Genomic DNA, 14,422 nt, shown 5'->3' with positions numbered 1-14,422 from the left:
TACATGTGTTTGCCAGCTAAAGAATAACACCCAGTTTTCAGAGCCCTAAATTAAATCTGAAAACTTCTTCAAAATGTATGCTGCTGCAATCTGAATACCTTCAAAATTACCTATTAAGAACAGTTAGGCAGTCATATTCTGTGTGTGCTCAGTGTACTACTGTTCCCTAACTCAGTTTAAACAGGATGCTTTTCCACTTTTCATCCTGTAAGCTTGTAACGGTTATAACTTTCTTTGTGGCAATAACAACCATTCGTTATTATTATAATCTGGTCTGTAACATCACATGCAATTTTATGTTTACTTTATATTTTTTGTATTATTACTACTGCACTTAAAAAGGAAAAGTTCTGCATGAAAAATGCCTGCGTGTATGAGAGGGAAAATATGAACCCAAATTTCTTTAGTTAGGCTCCTGACTTAGCCACTTTCCCATTTCATTACTGCAAAATCAGTTTGGTGACCTGCAATCTAGTATCTGCAGTACCTAATGCACTGCAGTATTTCAGTACCTAATGTACATGAGGCATGACAGCATGCTGTTTCACCGTGACAGGAGGTTAATGGATGACAACATCATTCTGCTGACATTTACAAATGACCTTGAAAGTATACGGTCTTCTTAGCTCAATGGTGCTGAGAAGATGGATATACTTTTGCTGTTCTAACAGCCTGTGTTAGAATTGTCAGGCAGCATATATTCCAGAGGGTTTTGAATTTATCTCTAAATGATTACAGCAACTTCCTAAATGCCCATTACTTTCATATAATAAGCTAATATGACTCAAACAACAGCCCAACACAAGAATGGGCACCAAAATTCATTCAATTTCTAATTTTCTCAATAGAAAGAGTTGCAAAAACAAACCTTGGATGCTAGATGTGATTACATGAGATAAACTCTGCCTCCTTTCCTTTACATTCTAGTAGATTATTAGAACAAAGAGACCCTCTTCACTTTCTTACTTACCCTGTGCTGGTCTATTAGGGTACGCAAGGCCTCCTCATCATCTGGAAGGACCCCGTGGAAGCGAAGAGCCTGCTCAGCCTCTGCCAGCCACTCCAGGAGGACGTGAACAACAGAGTGGAATTCCTCTGCCTGTTAAACACAAGAAGTCACGGTCACTGATGAGGGGACCTGACAGACACGCTGCAGCTTACACAAGGAGACTGAGCCCAGATTTGGAGCCATTAATCACGCAGCAGTACTGGCACATTAACTTTCCATTAAAAAGTCAGTGATATACAGTACTACATTTTCATAACCGTAAAAATATCTCATGCTTCCCAAAAAATTATAGGAAGCCTAAAAGCCTGCTCATGCTTTTAGCTATCTGATTTATAGTGTATTTGCAGCTCAGTTGAGAATGTCATGCCTTTGTGCTGACAAATTACATGGGACGTGCTTTCATGGACCAGCTGGAGAGATGAGAACTGTATTTTCTGCATAGCCTAAATCACTGGTTAAGCAAAATTAACCGACAGCCTGTTAGTGACTGACCCTTTCAAGACTGGAAAGAACAAGAAAGTCGCACCTTTGGGCACAGCCACAATCAGACACAATCAGTGTTTGAGGTAGCTCAGAGTTGTTCCTGCTGAGATACCAGGTAGACGGGCAAACACAATACCCTGGGAAAAGCAGGGCAGGAATCCTGTACGCAGTGGATACATCACTGTTACTGGAACCTCAAGCTAGCATCAACCCAAGCTGTATGTCTGCGTGAGCAGTGCAGACATCTCAGGTCTGCAACCAATACAGATGGGCCTATTCATCTGGGACTGGTACCTGCCAATACTGACATGGATAGACTGTTCTGGTTCTTGAGTGCACTCAGCACAGCTCAATTTCTTCTGTAATTGTGCCAATGTAAACAAGTTTTTAGTACATAAATTTACTTCTTTCTAATAAGGCACAAAGGGCATAAGCATGACTGCAATCTCCAGCTTCCTGTGAGGGGGTCATAGTTCTTAATCAAACTTCATGCTTGTCTGTAACTTCAGTGATTTCCTTAGATGGTAAGGCTTTTGAAACATTTGGTTTTCATTTGTGGTATAGACTACTACTAATAGTAATAATAAGTACTAACAGGTATTATTTTTGTGTTGTGGTAAGGGGGCAAAGACAAGGTAAACAACACATGAACAAGAAAATGAATGTTTTCAAATGAAATTGAACGAAATGGAATGACATGAAGTGAAAATGAAATGATTTTTTTTCAACTACACTGTGCAGTATTTTCTCTGCTTCTCCTATAGAAGATGTGGAATTAGCAGCACTCTTTTACCTGTCGGAGAGCCTGTTCCAGTCGCGTTTGCTTGGATACTGACAGGGCACAAACTGTCTCCCAGCGGGTGCTTAGCTCCTGCATTTGGACTTTGACCCAGGAGGAGTCATCTCGACTGCCTTCTATCAGCTCTCTGGCAGAGCGCTTCAGAGCCTGGACACTGCTTGTTCTTTTTCCCAGCTCCTTCTGGAAAACCTAGGACCACCAAATATGTTTGGAATGTTTAATTCAATAATGTAATTATAACACATAATGATAACAATTACAGAAAATGACAAAAAGCCTACTGGTTATAAGAATATATCAAAATATTAAATGCATAGTTCAGTCCATGGTAAGTGCAAGTGACACAAAATGCACAAGTTCTGCTCACTAGATTTCATATGAAGCTATTTACACTCTATCCTAATGAAACTGGAATCTAGTAGGGAAATGTCAGGCAGATCCTGGGAACAACGCATCCTGATGCAATGCATGGGAAATCCAGCCTTCTTACCACACTGGCTTTAAGCTCTTTATCAAAGCAATTGATCTGACACAGTGATGAATGTGCAAGACTGCCACAGCACAAAAAAAGATCAGATAAACTGCAAACAATCAAGGAGAAGGTTGAAAAATCATAAAAACAGAAATAAAACTTCATCTGGGGGTCAGGCTGTAGGGCTGTAAATCTGTACGTATTCATATATTTATGTGAGAGTATGTTCACATTCATGGCTGGAACAAGCTCCATTTTCACAAAGGAACCTCTTAGAAGGAAGTAAGACAAAATATACATTGCAAATCTTGTGCCACTGACTATGATGTAGTTATGCTATGCACTTGGACTTCGGAAGCAATTCTAGTACATTTCAGGGTAATTTTTATAGATAACCTGCATTTCTAGATACTTTTTTCCTCACAAGAGACAAACCTGTCTTCTCACCAAGCAGTGTTTGGATACTGGAAGTCACTGGTGGAAGAAGAGGGAGACCTTCATCCTGTAAGCCTCCCAGACTCCAGTGCTCTGACCCTGTCACTAGTAGTAACTTCAACAGCCATTTCTTCTGACATACTGAACTAAACTCCAGAACTGCGATTCAGAGGTGCAGCCCTAGATCCCCTACATGCTCCCTTCTTCAAAGACACTTCACTGACAAAATACTGCAGCCAGTGTAGGTTTCCTGGGTCGTCGTCGTCTAGTTGTGTACTCCCATGCACGACTTAAGCACTGCAACTGCTTTTCTCTGTGAATATGCAGCAGCTCTGCAGGTTTGAAATGCTCACTGCTGCCTTTTCTGAAAGGCTGCCGGAGTCACAACAACTGCACTGGACATTTGGTTAGCAGATGTACTGAATAAAACCCTTTCTCTTCTTCCCCAAAAGATTTCCAGTAAAATCAATTTTGACACTTCTTTCCATATACACACATTCATAAATGCACAGTTGTGCTTCTTGACATATTTATAAATACACAAGATAGCAGCATTAAATTGAGTATCTCGATGCTAATTGGTGCCAACGAGTTATTAACAAGTTCCTTGCTTCCAAGTCTGTTTTATAGCATTTTCCATTGTCAACATGTTTATGTCATAAAAATATTCCGCGTTTCTAAAATTACAGAATAGCCAAAAAATGAATTAGCATTAAAAGACTACACTTATGAGCAGTCTAAAAATTAAAAAAGGAGGATCTATTTGGAATTACCTTGTGATTGTCAATCAGGTTCATCACTAAATCAATGTCTCCATGTACTGGCTGATCTTCTGCTAGCTGGGGTTCAATTTTGTATAACCAATCAATGAGAGCTTGCAGAGCATCAGTAAATTGTCCTGAGAATAACAGGGCTTCCTCTAGTTTATTTTGTCTGGGGGGAAAAAATGAACACAACAGAAAGGATAAACTTCATTAAAAATCATAAGGAAAAAATTTTCAGCATAAAATGCTAACAAACAAGAGCTCTAAATTAGTGTTTCTTTCCCCTTTTAAATAGTGGGGAAAAAAACAAAAGCATAGGTCTGCAGTGGGATGAACACAATGCTTCTTGGGGCTCTGAACAGTCCCAGGCAATGCACACGTTCTGCTGTCTCCGAAAGAGGCAACATTCTCCTGGCTTCCCCATGCTACCCTCAGACACAGTGGCTCCTGAGGCAGACACGTAGGAGACACCGCTCAAGTGGGAATTTACCAATTAGGTTAATGGGGCTTTATCCAGTCTGTACTGACCAGCACAAAGCAGGTTCCTCAAACAGATGAGGAACGCTCATCTGTTCCTCTCCCCCTCCCTCCCACTCTTAATTATGAGACACGCTAGCCACTCTGGTTTTACTTCTGTGCAACAGAAGCCAAAACAGAAGCCTGAAGAATTCTTGTAAGCCTTATTCTTATCTGCTCAATAATTAGATTGGCTTTCATTTACCTTTCTACTGATTTTCCACAAATTGTGTCCCATTTATCCCTTAGCTCACTCAGCATATCATCAAGTTTCAGATTGTCATCGGCCAAAGTAGTCTTCTCTTTCAAGGAGCGTCCAGTCCTGTTTGTGGTATCATACACAGAGTGTTTGGCACCAAGAGATTTCTGGAATTCCTATAAACATGGAAGAAAAAGAAAACACCCATATAGCATCAACTACTTACAGTCCACAGTTAATCAATTTTTGCCATATCATTTGCAATGTAAATAATCAATGTTGCTGCAAGAAAATGTTAAGCTTAATGCTAAGTTTTTAGTTTGCTAGTGCCACACAGTGTAGCTGAAATTCTACAAAGCTTGATGCTAGCAGAGGCCATGCCTTTCATCCCTCTCTGCGAAAAGAAACAGCTCTACACCTACAGGAACAACTCTAGGAAACTCCTCCCTCAATGAGGGATGGTTCCTGTCTTACCATAATTCCTACAACCTAACTTTCAGTAAGAGGCTGCCTTGGCTGTTCAGAAGAATGCGAAAGGACTTCTAGTTTGGGAACTATGAACTGAGCACTCTTCACACTACATTTATGTATTTTAAGATTTCAAAGTAGCGCAGAGCACCCTGGAGGCGACAAACATTACTCTGTTTTATCTCAGTGTGAACAAAATGGGGAACTTCTTCCATCCATGAGCATTTAACCTTCCTAAGACTGAAGCCTACTACAATTGGGAAGAACTGTATGCCAAAAATATACAGATTTAGGTACAAGAAGCAGCCAGATGGCTTCCCAAACAACACAGTTTGGGTTGGAAGTCATGATCATAAACAGGTTACTGTAATCCAGGAACTCTGGAAGAGTGATGGTGACACAGCAGCTGCATTTGCCAGCCTGCTCTGACTGCTCCTGCTGCACAGAGCTTCCAGAAGCTTTGCACAGGCGCAGAGGAACATACAGAAACTTCTGATATCAGCAGAGAAGTCAACAGAATGACAGAGTAAATAATGAAGTAACTGAACACTACCAAAGGATAAAACCAACTTTACACAGTAGCTCATGAATGGTAGTAATGCTTGAAGTGCTTTAATTCACACCTTCATGAACTGCTAGTAGGAAAACAGTATAAAAAAATCCAAACGTTGCGTTAGAAACTTCATATATAGACATTTTTTTTTTTTTAATTTTTTAATTAAAAAAATAATAAAAAATACCAGGCCGAAAGAGTTATTGCTCAATGTTTGCTAAAATGGTTTTCCACCTGATTCTCAGAGCGATGCTTAATATCATAAAATCCAGCATGGAAATGATTACCAGTTAAAATTCTTAATAATTCCTGAGGGCACATAAAGATTGCAAAGACTTCACATGGTCACAGCAAGCACATGCACGACTGCTCATCTCCAACTTGCAAGCTGTTCCCAGCTGCTCTGCACTAGCCAGTGCCGTGGTAGCTCATGCCTCTTTCACCAGCTTTCCTATCCGTTCACACAGCCATCTGCTCATTTTAGATGTGAATTCACACCAGGGAAAGCTCAGGTGCAGTGGAGGTGTGTGAAGTATGAGGCATTGGGCTGTGACATGGGGATGGTACGCTAACTTTACCTAGGGTGATTCAAGGTTCCTTATTTAAATCTTACTCAATACTGCCCTGTCCTGATTTTATGGTTATTTCAGGGTCCAGAGGGAACTGAGGTTTAGAATCTATTAAAAAAAATCAGCAATTGTTTTGTAATCGAGTATCTCCCTATTGTCCTTTCATTTTCCTCAAATAAAACAAGGAATCTTGTTTTAAGAAAGAATACAAACACCATTGTCAACCTCGAACTGTTACAGAAATAAAAAGCCTTTTCAAAATTAAAATAACCAGATCCTTATAAGAGTTTCTTCAAAACAAATGACGCACACATTAGTGCTCCCGTTGTTTGATGGGGTTCATTAACTACTTAAAGCTACATGCACAACGTTTCTTGATTTGCACAAAGAAACACAATGAAATTGTTGTCAGGGGAGGAGCATATATTAAAAACAGATTTAAAGGTGAACAAAGGGTTGCAGTCAATTCACTCTTTGAGGCACTGCACACACTGTACCAAATCTACTTGAATTCGATTTCACAGAGGTATAGCTGAGAGTAGATTTTGGTTTAAGACATTTTAGCTGCCAAGAGATGAATGAAATCTCAATAATTAATTATTTATCTTCTTCTAATGAAGACAGGCAAGACCATACAGATAGAATCAGTTAGGTTCACATAAATGTACTGTAAGGAACATTCAGCATTAGTGCGGGACTGGATTGGCTAAGCTAGTAAGGGATTTTCCACTCCTGACTTCTAAAAATGAGGAAAAATTTCAGATAAACAGACCATGAATAACCCCCCAAAAGTCCCTGGCAGTGCACTAGATATGAGTGAGAAAGAAAACATATCTTGGCTTTTCTCTTTCGGGGCATTTTTTTTTTTTTTGGCAGTAACAACTGGCAAAGAGTGAGTCCAAATCATTGCTTACAGCACACACACAGCACACACTCGGTTTAGATAGTAAAATCACTAGCTAAATGGAGCAAGGAAACCTTCAAGGCTGGACAGAAAAGACAAAGACAGACAAAAGAGGGTCTATGTGGGAGTGGAAGGAAAAGATTCAAAATACAAGGAAGGACATTGCAGTGTTGGGAGGTTTGACAGCTCGTTAAAAAACAATTGAGTTGATTTCTTGGGGGGGGGTTGTTTGAAGTTTAAAGTCACAGAGTTCAGCAAACTCCCTCTCTCGTATACATTCATCTTTTTCCTCCGAATAACCAGTTTCAATCCTAATGCCCCCGTGCTATGTTCCAGCCCATTCCTTATACTAAAGGAGATTCAAGCAATTTAACCAGCTATTCTCTGCAGGTATGCTATACGAAAAGAACCTGGAGAAAATCTGTCACTGGGGGAACTGATGAATCTGACAGCCTGTTTGAGGAAGTTTGGGCTCATAAAATGTACTGCTGTAGGTACAGAGAACAAGTAGGCTATCAAGTTTAAAACTTCAGAAGAGAGGAGGAGAATTAAGACAGTGTGTCAATCCCCAGGGCCAAAAAGGACCTCAAAGCTAAGTCACAATGTGTTCACCATACTTGTGAGGAGTTTGAACTTTTTATATAAAGAAGAAAGAAAAAAAAAAAAGGAGTGGAAGGATTAAAAGATTGATAGAGTCAGACAATACAAGAAAGAAGATCTTAATAGAGGTTTTTCTAAATCCTCAGAGCTGACTTCAAGTTCTGGCAACACCACCTAGCCCAGAACAAACTGAAATTGCAGAGTTAGCATAACAGAATGTTAATGCAGGTTTTATCTAAAAGTTTTAACACCAAACGTAGGTAAAACTATTTTTGTTTGACCTGCAGCCAACTTCCCCATATAAAGTAGAATATTATTATCCTGTTTGATAAAAAATACTTATATCATCATGGAAGCTGAGAGACGATAAAAATGTGCAGCAGACTGATGCAGTAACCAATCATTAATGCTCAGGGTAAAAACTTATCAGAGGTAAAAGCAATTATCAGAAACTACACACAGAGGGTGTAGAGAGCTGAGATGCAAAACCTTAGGTATTGTGCAGAATGAAATAACAGAAATAAATGCAGTACTCTAAAGTCAACATGAAAAGTAAAAGTAAATATATGCCAAAATCCAGAAAAATAAGTGATATTTCAATACTTGTCTCTGATGAAACTGCTCCAAGATAAATCTTTAGACACAGCCTGTCCCTGAAGATTCTATGTCACCCACTTGAATCTTCCCTAATACATTATTTTAGGCTGTTTACAAAAGTAAAAATGAAGCTTTGTCTGTCCTTCATTTTTTTCTGTCTGCTATAACTGTAGAGCTTCCTTCATTTTTACATCAACTTTTTTTTGTTTGAAAAGCCATGTCAATGGCAGAGATTTTTACACTTTCTCCTCCGTAGCTGCATTTGTGGAAAGGTGGTCCTGGAATTTTTAATCCTATACAGAGAAACTACCTTTTCTACTAACAGTGTCACTGTACTTTATGGAGGACTTCATTATTACTTCTACTTGACTTAAAAAGCAGCTGTCGATAAAAATGCAAGATTGTTTTTTATTTTTGAGGTAGTCCTGTAACATTAAAAGGAAAATACCAAACAAAGTAACTGGATGGTAAGTTTGTGTTGTAAGGACTGAAAAAAAAAGCCTATAAGCTCTTCAGAGATTCCTCTTTTAAAGTTTCCCTGGTGCTGTATTTTTATGTCTTTCCTCTTCGTCATTAACCATTCTACCACAGACCAGGTTCTGTTAAGAGCTCTGTTGACTCCCCACCTGTAACACGCCACCATTTAATTCAATGCTAACAAACTCTTCATTGTAGCGAGGCCATAAGTTTACTTCCTTTGCTGACTGAACAGTACAAGGTTGAGACTTACATCTCCGTGGGCATCTTGCATTTCATCAGTCACGACTTACCTTATGCTGCGCAAGCTGCATCTTTATTTTGTCAGGATCGTTTGCAATTTCAAGATCAGAGTCCAGAGATTTCTCAGATTCTTCCAGCCACTCCATAAGTTTGTGCCAGGCTTCATGGAACTGCAGGAAAGTGAGATTTGCATAGATGTAAAAATGCACTGGTGCATAAAACAGTTCATAAACATTAAACCCTGACTAGTTCTTTACAGGCCAAACAAGTACCAAAACCCTGGGAAAGGTTTGGTGCGATTTTTCTCCCAGGCTTCTCAAAGAGGGACTGGCCCAACCATGGGTTCCACTGAACTTAGCCTCCTTTTTAGCAATTTTTAATGTACATAATCTGTATGCCTAGTGTGCATGTTTCACAGACACACTGGTAACTTCTGTTGATGTGTTGGTCACTTAGATTCCTACCTTCTTAGTAATGAATACAAAATACATCAAGAATGGGATTTAGCTATTGCCTGCATGGGATGACAGCTGTAAATCACTGGGGAAAACTGCCTGGATGATTGCCCAAGATTTTCCCTGAGACGTTCATAAATGCTCTCATTATATCAAGTACTATCTTGACGGGCACAGAACAGATTCTTGATCTTCCTTCCTTTCTCAACAACAACAGTGCTTCAGGGAAGGAAGCAGGGAAAGAGTCGAGATTCAACCAGCTTTCACAAAGTGGCAGCCCTTTGGGACAGGATTTTTCCAAGCCTGTCATTTCTCTCTCCATGCCTCTTGAAAATTTTTCTTGCCTGGGCTGCCTACACATGAAAGTACAAGAAACCAGTTCAGAAAACTGTTAAGTCTCTAGGACCCTGGTGTTCAGGGCTGTGGATCAGGCATAAGTATTCCTCCCCTGCTCTGCACAGATAGTTGTTATCCTAAATGAATAAAACTCATTGTATTCAGCTCTGTAAATGGATGCAGGGATGTAATTTTCTCTACTGTCCATCTCATTGCAGAACGGCCACGTGTGTGAATGCACAACAGAAACTGCCGGAAAATGAATAATGTTTGATTGGTTTATGGCCTAATTTATTGCTCAGAAGAGTTCTTACTCTATGAGCTGCGTGGCAGTAACAGCGAACATGAGAATGTGGTTTGGCTGTGAACGTAACCAAAGCTCTATGTGATTAAAAAAAGCTCGAACTTCCTATTGATGTTTCAATATATTACATTCCTCTCACACATTTTGCATCTTATCATTTATGTTCTTCAGTGAGGGAAACATGAGTCTAAGGAAAAAAATTAATGCTCCCTGGTGAGAAGTCTGTAAAAACCTCTCTGGGTTTGTAAGGATATAAACGCAGAAATCTTACCACACGGGAGATAATGGTCTAGTAACTACCAAAAGAAATCGAAGAAATCATGTGTATTAACTAGGGCAAAATGTAAACCCAAGAAGAAAATGCAAAGCAATATTCTCACAGACTACTAATAGGGGTTTGACATGTTCTTTAATAGCTAAGGGATCGATTGTGTAACTTCTTTTTGAGGACAGATGGCACTACTAATCTACATCTGGAAGCCACACTAACTTTCTTCTTTCAAACCATCCCGTACTGCAGACAGAAGTCACTGCTCAAGTTGAAAATGAAGCTTGCACCTTCCAAATGAAGTGCACCATGATTGAATCACTGAAATTGCTCCACTAACCGAGAGCCTGTTACACTAACCCAGACTTACATGAAAGTGTGCTTTAAAGCACCATATACTTCAAGAGTCTGGTTGTAATTTCAGCTAAGTTCAAAGAATTGTACAACAGCTGTTGTTCGATTACCTGTTTGGCTCGTTTCCTTGCATCATCCAAAGCTCTTCCCCTTTCAACTAAGCGTTGGACTACTTTTTCCCATCTACTCTGTACGCTAATCAGCAGATTCTTAATAAGGACAACATCCTGTTTCTGGCTGAAGTATTTCAAATGGGTTCCAGTTTTGTCCAGTTCTATGATCTGATCACGATGAGAATTCACCTCTGTGGCAAAAACCTTGGGAAAAAAAGTAGAAAATTACTCTAAACACTATGTTGCTCATATGCTGGATAAACACCGAAAAAAACAGTCTGATAAGGAATGATGTAGCAAGACTATAAAATGCAATTTTAAACAAAATAAATGTTTCTAAGTGCTAGTGTTACAGGGTTTGTTTGAACATTGTTAAAGTATCTCTGCAGAACTGGAGAAAAACATTACACATCTGTTTCTTTACATACCTTGTGTTCATCAATTTGAAACAAGACAGTGTCCAAGATAAGACTTGGCCGAGAAGCTGCAGTTAGAGTTTGCTCTGCCTGAGTAAGCCAGTTGATGAAATCTTGAAGTGAGTTGTGGAACTCCATTGCTAAATTAAGAGCTTCTTCCAGTTTGGTCTGTAAAGATAGGTCATATTTTAATAGAATTTGATATTGTGCAGGGGCTTCAGCCAAGTAAACTATTTTAGTTTAGCATTTTGGAGTAAACTGTTTTAATTTAGCATTTAGTTTAACATTTTTAAGCATTTTCCCAACTCCAAGTTTCTGAGTTTTGTATTTTAAAATAATAGCCCGCATTTGAGCATGTTAAAGGAGATAGATAGAAAAGTAACAGTGACACTATGTATGATAGTGTAAAATACAGCACGTAGTAGTAGGATACATTTTCTATTTTAGATCATTTCATCTTCTGGTAGTTAATCATAATGGGACATAGGGATTTAAGATTTTGTATGCAAAACCTGTAGAATATCAGAAATCTAAGGTGGCAATAGACTTGGAAGAGCCTCAAAGAGGTCATCTTATTTGTTCTCTTGCACTAAAGAAAGAACAAGTTTGCCTAGACACTTCTCTTTAACAACGCACAATTGTCATTGTGGTTGCCTGAACTGAGACAACTTTTGGATACAGGGTTTTTTGTTGACTATGAAAGAGCAGTCAGATTTTCAGTTGTACTGCTGGCTCAGCTGAGCACTCCAACCTTACATCTTCCTGCAAGAAGGCACTCATGTTATGTATTAATTAGTCTGACACTCTTTCATTATGCAGTTACCTTAGTATGCATCAGAATTCTCACTTTAAAATACGACTAAGTTGTGAGTTAAATATTTGTGCTTTACACACATAAGGGCTGTACAGAGAGGTCAAGTTCCTCTGTTCGTAATTACTGACTTTCTTCATTGTTTGACTGAGGTAGAACAAATGCACTACACTTCGTGAAGGAATGAAAGCAAAATGAAGTTAATAATAAGAAAAAGTATGCTGCACATCAGTGAAATCATGGTATTGATCTACAGTAGAGCAGAAGGCAGTCACTTGAACTAAGTGGCAGACGGCCAAGTGTTTGGGATTTTTAACCAAAAAAAAAATGGATAAAAGCTAGAAAAATTAATGCAGCAATTCCATACAGAGAAGGAAATAAACTTGAATGATCAAATAATTTAATTCCTTCTCTCATGTCTACAATCACTGTAGTAAAAACCAGAAAAGCCCTCACCCTGTAAAGTGAGTATCATCAGTATCAGTTAACATATTTCTATGGAACAACCTTCTGCCCTTCTCACCTGCCCTCACCCCCAGATAAGGATAATAAACTCCTAGAATCCCATTTTTTCCCAGTACTTGCTAAATATACCAATGAATTCTCCAAAATTTCTCTACAACTTTAGATCTAAAAGACCAAGGAAGTATGCATGTGTAAAAGGACAAAACACTAGCAGTCCTAAATACATTATTTACACTACTATTTTTATGTAAAAAACGTACTTTTCTTTCACTGAGCTTTGTTTGTACTGATTCCCATTTTTCTTTTAAGTTATTTATGTCCTGCTCAACATTTGTTTCGGCAGACTCTGGGCATCTTGCAAGCATCTGCTGGCCTTTCTGCATTAGACACTTATATGTCTCTTCTTTGGCTTCAAAGGCAGCACAAAGTTCCTAAATAAAGAAACCAACAAAATATAAGTCAGGTAGAAATTCAATACTCTTTACAAATGTTAGCATAGTATTTATTCCTCCCCCAACATTTTGCGGGTATGATTAAGACTAATAGAGGAAACATATGTAATTCATAAAAAGCCAAATGAGCAAAGAAAGGGCCCAATTCTTCAGGAAATGAGAACTTGTATTGTCTGTCAGATGTTTTTTTCTGAGATCCAAAGCTTGGCAAAGAAAGTACTATGCACTTATCTCATTGCACAAGATTTGCTATAACTCTTTTTTTTTTTTTTTTTTGCAGTCCATCTGTAGCTGCAACACAAAAAGTGTCAGCATTCACTGAAAGCCAACCTACCCACACACCTTTGAAAGCAGGTGGGACAACTTGGGAGGGCTGCTTTAATGTACATCATCTCTTTTGTTTTGTCTGTATCTTCCCTCGCTCACTAGGCAAGAGCGCTGCAGACATTTTACACATATACAGAGAGCTGGAAAAATAATGGTAATAACTGTTTTACTTGCTAACTATTGGACTCACTGTTCTCTTTTAACCATGTTGAAGATGAGGTGGCAAGAGAATTGGAGCTCATATATGTCCCTCTGACTCAAAGGGGCAACAGACCTTTCAAAATGCACCAACAAAGTTGGTACAGGCTCCAAAGTGAGGAATGTCTTCCCGGAGATGAGCAATAATTGATTTGCTGACGGGAGGAAAATAACTTTTTCCTCTTATCCCCAAGAAAAGAGCATAAAACCAACATTTTCTCTGGGGTAAGAGGTTTTGGACAGAGGGTTATTTATATCTGATTACAGAGGAGGGCAAAGTAGAAATTCAGTTGAATCACGAGCTAAGGCCAGAAAGCTTCCTTTCTTTCTTCCTGAGGTCCATGAAAAACTGTTGTGACCTAGCCCGATTCTTCCTATGTTCCCAAACTCCTAAAAATATTTCTGGTTTCCCTAACTCCCCAGAGCACCTTATTCTACTGCAGTGTGGGAACCCCTCAGAAGTCAACATAGGGAGTGCATCACAAGTGGGGCACAACATGGCAAGAGTGGCCTCAAACACTGGGGTAGGCTCAGTCTGAGATAGGAGGCCTCTTTCTAAGCCCCGTTTCCGTTGGTGTCCTTTAACATTGCTTCGTTTCTCTTGTATTCCTGGAGCTGCCCTAGCTGGAAATGCTACCCAATCGCAACTCCATTTGGGAACTGATTGCAGTTGAGTCCTTATTCAGAACTGTAGAAACAGACCTTATGCTCAAGATGATGATTCGTAATGTTATTTCCAATGAGAAACACAACAAAATATAGTAAAATTTCCTTTTCAGTTTCAGGTCACAAATGAACATGGTTTGTATCCCGTAAGAGCAGTTTGAATTTGGAA

General features: G+C 39.1%; 1 protein-coding gene across 40 annotated transcripts in view; it reads right to left on the bottom strand.

The window, feature by feature from the left end:
* Positions 1-14,422, bottom strand: part of DST (dystonin) — a 300,235-nt gene that overhangs the window by 21,517 nt on the left and 264,296 nt on the right. For all 40 annotated transcript variants that reach the window (XM_084516227.1, XM_084516265.1, XM_084516238.1 and 37 more), the window contains 8 exons: positions 12,871-13,041; positions 11,347-11,502; positions 10,916-11,122; positions 9,139-9,258; positions 4,684-4,853; positions 3,972-4,131; positions 2,286-2,480; positions 971-1,099 (listed from right to left, as the gene is read on the bottom strand). In XM_084516227.1, coding sequence (XP_084372353.1) covers positions 971-1,099; positions 2,286-2,480; positions 3,972-4,131; positions 4,684-4,853; positions 9,139-9,258; positions 10,916-11,122; positions 11,347-11,502; positions 12,871-13,041 — 1,308 coding nt within the window. The remainder of the gene's footprint in view (positions 1-970; positions 1,100-2,285; positions 2,481-3,971; positions 4,132-4,683; positions 4,854-9,138; positions 9,259-10,915; positions 11,123-11,346; positions 11,503-12,870; positions 13,042-14,422) is intronic.

The sequence above is a fragment of the Aythya ferina genome, assembly GCF_964211825.1.
Source record: "Aythya ferina genome assembly, chromosome: 3".
NCBI lineage: Eukaryota > Metazoa > Chordata > Aves > Anseriformes > Anatidae > Aythya > Aythya ferina.
Note: the sequence above shows the minus strand (reverse complement) of the source record. Positions and strands in the feature narration are given on the sequence as shown.